Genomic DNA, 5,464 nt, shown 5'->3' with positions numbered 1-5,464 from the left:
CCCCGGCAGCGCTTGTGGCTTCAGCTGACAAACGGGAGAGAGCGGGAGAGGAGGTTCCGCTGGAGAAAGGGACAAGCTTTGAGGAGCAGAGTCGTTTCTGAACACGGTTTTCCCATGACCGCAAAATCCCTCAAAGCGGAAACTTCTCCAGACCAACACTAGTCCTAAGCTGGTGCCCACTGTGGATTCTCTGCTGTCTCATACCACACGTGTGCGGGGTGGGTTGGTGGGTCCCTTTCCTCTAGACAGTCTCTTTGATTTTCCTGACTGTCAGGGAATAAACCATTCTCTTCTATAATGGCAGGGCCACCGAGCAGTTACTTCCTGAGGGGGGAGTGCAGGGAAAACTGAGTGCTCCAGAGAGGAATGACACTCTGACCTGTCACAGGACAGGGAGGAGATGGCACAGTCTGTGATGTGGCTTTGAGCCAGGCTCGGGGCTGTCACCTGTCAGCAGAGCATCAGCGAGCCCAAGTCCTGCAGTGAAACCAACCCCGAAATGACGAGCAGGCCGACACCCACCATGGGGATTTAGTATTTCCAGGCACCTGGGTACCAGCACCCCCCTTCTGGCAGGATGCTGAGCAAGATGATTTCAGCGTAAGGTCAAGAACCAAACTCCTGGTTCCTGTTGCTGCTCCACCACCGCCGAGCTCGAGTAAGATGCTTAATGTCTCCGTTAACACGTTGGTGAAGCGGAGCTGTGGGGTCCTCCCCAGCCACATTGAGTAACTGGTTTAATCAAGGTCTGCAGAGACTTTTAAGATCCTTGGGCTAAACTCTCTGGAGAGGCCACGGCTGTTACTGCCACGTCACTTCATACATCAGGAACAGGTTTGGGCTCTCACCGCCACGATGTCTATCAGCGCCGGCAGAGAGGCAGCCCCGCAGCAGCCCTGGTCGCTTTGGGCAGAACCCGGACGTGACTCCGCGCTACCAGTCAGCCTGCAGGGAGCTGGTGTGGGCAGCTGGGTGTAACCCTAAGGGAAAGCATCTGCCTGTGGCTTCAGCTGCGGGATGCAAACGGCCGCGGTGATAAGAGCAGCATTGTCTTCCTCAATGAGCCATGGCACAGCTCACGCTCTTATCGGAACATCTCTTGGCAAAAGCGGCTCTAAGCACACGGCACCTGGTCCTGCCTTAAACTCGCAGCTGCTGCAAGAGGTTTTCTGGGCAAAAGTCTGACTTTTTGGTCAAAGCAGACTTTTGCGTAAGTGTTGTGGGCGAAGGGGAAGGGAAGGGATGTGTGTGAATGCAGAGCAGCCTGGAGCCGTAGAACGGTTTGGGGAGAACATTCTGGTTTGTGATAATAGCGAGAAGAATGAGTATTTCTCTGGTTTCGTGCCGGACATTTCCCAGAACCGTTCTCTGGCCTGAGGCATTTCCCACCTGCCCAGTGCCCTTTGCCATCTCCCGTTTTAGGGGTTTCCTTTCATTTCCAGCTACTCTGGAGGAGGCTGCGATGCCAATGCCAACTTCTCTAAAACACGGTCTGCACACACCCAGCTAGGATTTTGTCCCTGGGAATAACAGGCTGGTGTGTTAAATCAATCCCAGCGTCGAACCGATGCCCCCCATAACACATTCCCTCCCCTCCGTAACACCCTGCTAGGCCGGACACCTACTTGCTTCGGAAGTGGTCCATGGTGTTCAGGACCTTTGTCAGCTCCGACTCGAGATTTTCCTGCTCGTAGTTGAGCGCCTTGATCTCCTGACTCATTTTGCTCATGTACTCATCATAGATGGCCTTGATGTCTGACTCGGAATGGGAGTTGTCTTGATCCTTCAGGAAGTTCCATCTTGTCGTCAGGACCTTGTTCTGCTGCTCCAAGCACTGGACCTGCAGAAGAGGTGTCAGAGATGTTAGTAACAGCGACAGCCAAGTCAAAGCTGGCTGCTCCAGCAGGACAGGAAACATTGACCTGGAGACCTTCCGAGTAGGGAGAAGCTGCTGGAGTCAGCAGAGAGTTCTGGGTAAGTTTGAGAAACCCCCTGAAAATTAGGGCTGAGGATGGAGAGTTACAGGGAGATCTTACACATTACCTACAAATTAATTTCTTGAGAGAATGTGCTCACATCAAAACGGACAAGCAGCTTTTATTAAGTCACTGAAGAAGAAGAACTGTCACCACAGGTCATGACATCCAGGGTGAGGGACAGTCACATTTACCACCGAGGAGTGGACGAAGCAGCAGTCTGCAGGACAGCACCATGGCGGAGTCTGAGCAGTGAATCAGAGTCCTGGTTTGTGCTGTAAAGCAGCAGAGACAAAGGCCTATGGGAGCCCTAGAGAAGCAGCAAAATAATTACAGACTCCAGTGAGGTCTGTGTGTCTGCTCGAGCGAGGACACGCTGCATGTCCATCCCTCCATCGTCCCATGGACCTGGCCCTCTTCTTTCCCAGCATTCACGGTTTTAACAGCAGCACTCGGCTTTTAGCAGTTTTCACCTTCACAGCTCTTGGCTGGCGTCACTTGGTTGTCCAACTGCTTTGTGAGCAGAACCAACCTCCTTCAGTCACCACCCTGTGGGCAGAACCAACCTCCTTCAGTCACCTTTTGGGGGTGAGTTGTGAGTTGGCTTCAGCTGTGTCCTCCGCTCTGTCTTGGAGCCGGTTCGGCGCTGACACCAAGCCCGGTGCGGGAGGAGCACTGGGGTGCAGGTGCTGGCAGATCTTAGCCTTCAGCTTTGACTTTAACCTTCTGTGACCCGAAGCAGCAGCAGTGCGTTGAAGAGGCAGAATTTCCAGCTGCTACGTGGATGCACGTGGGGAGAGACAACGTCTTCCCCAAGTTACTCCTTGTCTGAGCAGAGAGCGAGAGGCAGGAGCAGGGAGCAGCCGAGCAGAGCAAGAGCTCCGTGATGCCCACAGTTGGTTTTCAGCAGAAGGGACGTGAGTGTTGGATCTTCCAGGTCTCACTGTTAGACACCTCGTCCATCCTTCCTGGTACCAGAGCAGATGGCTGTAGACATCCCGTCAGTGGTCCCGGCCGTGAGTGGCCACTTTGTCCCTGCACAATACCAGAGCGGCACCACTGTGGGTGCGTGAGGCCGGGAGCTTCAGGGCGATGCCGCGGCAGAGCCAGGGAGTGGCATTGCAGGTGGCACAAGTGGCCTCTGGGGCTACCAGGAGCCTGTTGGACCGTCTGAGGCATCTCGGGGATGGTGATAGAGCATCCCTCCTTGGGGCTGGGGTCACTCTGGGGGACTGGCCGGAGGGAACAGCCTCTCATTTTAAGGCAGCTTCTGTTTGCTGCTGGGACGGCAGATGATTGAATGTGTTACCTGTTCTAAGACCATCCTCGACCCTCAGCTCAAGCCCCAGTTCCTGACCCTGCTCCTAATCCTTAGCTGCTCTTTTCCTCCCTCCCCCAAACTCTGCGGTTTCTTCCCCATTCCCAAACCATCCTCTGGGCTGAGCCGTTGATGTCTTGGCTGCTTGTGCGTGTCCCTCTGAGCAGAAATTCTTCCTTGCAGAGTCTTCTGACATGAGCTTTGCAGCAGAAGAATCACCCGGATCTGGCCTCATTTCCTGGAGAATCATGTCTGGACACAGAAGTGACCGAAGCTTGGTCCTCAGCGGCCTCTACCTCCGTGCTGCTCAGGCTAGAGGTAGAGCTGCAGACAGGGGCTCCATGGCCTCCATGACTTGGCTTTTCCTGCCTTCCACCTGGACACATCTGGATGGAAAATGAACACCAGCAGATCTGGACCAACCTGCTGGAACCATCAGCAGCAAACTCCCACAGTCAGAGTGGTCAATTATCTGAGGAATGAGCCGCTCAGACTGGAGACGATCTGAATTCCTGATTAAAAAGACCAGTTCCCTTGGACATGGAAGTGTCACTCCGCTCCTCTGGAATGAGGCCTCGGGCGGGTGGCTGCAGAGTGCCACTGGATGCGCCTCTTGAAGCTACAGCCTTCAAAGCCAAGCGCAGGAGCTGCCAACACTGAAGCCAACGCCACCCAACCGAGGTGTTCGCATCCTCTGTCCCTGTAACACGCTGATCAGCGGGCCACCATGTTGGGTTTAGCAGGAAAGCTGGAGGCGCTGTCACTTCTTCCGTCCCTGGTGGCACGTGGTCTGGCTCATGTACGTACTGTCCCATCTCCCTACCTCCATCCTCCCCGCTAAGCTCTGGTCGCTGCGCAGGGCTGACATCTGCACAGACCCTGACCTCTCCATTGGGTAAATAAAGGCCCAGTCCTGCAGCAACCCACCTGGGGCACCTCCAAACCAGGAGTTCTCCAAATTCCCATGGCCAAGACTTGTGCTTGGAGAAGCCCAGAGGCGGAGGCTGCCGTGTTCCTGCGCCCAGGGTCAGCCCCTGGCACTGCCGTGCACCTATATGCACACATAGGTGTGGTTGGTTCACAGCTTTTTGGTTGGGATAGATGCTGTGGGAGATGGTTCCCCCACCCTTCTCCTTCCCAGTGTGAATTCAGGTCCTCTCAGAGGGAGAGGTACAACAAAAAGAGAGTCTCCCAAGCCGGCGGAGCTTGGCATGGAGCGGCTGTGCTGCAGACGGCAGTGAGGCAATCCTGGAGATTACCATCTGTTTACAGAGCACCAGGGCTCTGCAGAAACCTGCCTCGGCGGGATGAGCTGTTTGCCTTTGAAAAAACCTTCTGCCTTCTCATGGATCTTAGGAGATGAAAGCGACGCTTTCTTGGCTGAGCGCGCAACCCCTCGCCATGAAAACCACCGGGGAGGGAGCTGGGGGGGGTCTCCCTTGCCCGCCGCATCGCTGTGGAGGTGGATTTCCAGCTCTCTTTAGCAGGCGGAGGAGAATTTGAGCCACCTTAACCTGTGTCACTCCCCAGGGCTGTTTGTCCACCCCAGGAGCCAAGGCCTGCTCGGCAGGGGTGGTCCCCGAGGGCAGAGCTGGCTGTGACCCACGGGGGAATGGGTGCAGCAAAGGAGACGCAGGGCTGCCTGATGCTGCTGCCCACGATGCGGCCCAGCATCACCTGGAGATGATGTTACAAGAGACAGCACTGAAGGATTAACTACCGGGGTAATTAGTATTCAGAGCCTGGCAGTGATTAGCTGAAGGCCTCGATCTCCTCAGTCTCTCAGGAAGGTCTCCTGAGGGACTGGCCAGCATCTGCTTCCCCACCACCATCCTCATCCCCGTGCTGCACCATGGTCCTCAGCAGCTCGCCTTACCTTCTCAATTAGGGTCACAAACTGGTTGTTCAGCAGCTTGATGTCCTCCTTCTCCTGCTGCCGCATGGCTTGGAAGTCGGAGTCAATGTCGAGGTGCACGGGGGTCAGAAGCCTCCCATTGATGGAGAAGGAAGAATAAGAGGAGCATCGGTACCCGCTGTCTCCATGGAGGCTGAGCGAGCTGTAGCCACTGCTGGCCACCGCGTCGGGACTGCAGCGGCCCAGGAGATCCGGGGACGTGCTGGCTGCTCTCCCTCTGCTCAACTTCCCTGACACCTCCCAGGAGGAGAGGGA

The 5,464-nt window shown here is 55.7% G+C and overlaps 1 protein-coding gene across 1 annotated transcript in view; it reads right to left on the bottom strand.

Annotated features, from left to right (window-relative positions):
- KRT80 (keratin 80) overlaps positions 1 to 5,464 on the bottom strand; it is a 14,269-nt gene that overhangs the window by 8,652 nt on the left and 153 nt on the right. Inside the window, exons 2-3 of the mRNA XM_010136027.1 lie at positions 5,171 to 5,464; positions 1,626 to 1,840 (exon numbers count right to left, since the gene is read on the bottom strand). The exon at positions 5,171 to 5,464 is cut by the window's right edge and continues 1 nt beyond it. Of these exons, the coding sequence (XP_010134329.1) occupies positions 1,626 to 1,840; positions 5,171 to 5,464 (509 nt within the window). The remainder of the gene's footprint in view (positions 1 to 1,625; positions 1,841 to 5,170) is intronic.

Source organism: Buceros rhinoceros, unplaced genomic scaffold (genome assembly GCF_000710305.1).
Source record: "Buceros rhinoceros silvestris isolate BGI_N320 unplaced genomic scaffold, ASM71030v1 scaffold22435, whole genome shotgun sequence".
NCBI classification, from domain to species: domain Eukaryota; kingdom Metazoa; phylum Chordata; class Aves; order Bucerotiformes; family Bucerotidae; genus Buceros; species Buceros rhinoceros.
The sequence above is the reverse complement of the archived record's forward strand: the minus strand, read 5'-3'. Positions and strand labels throughout refer to the sequence as shown.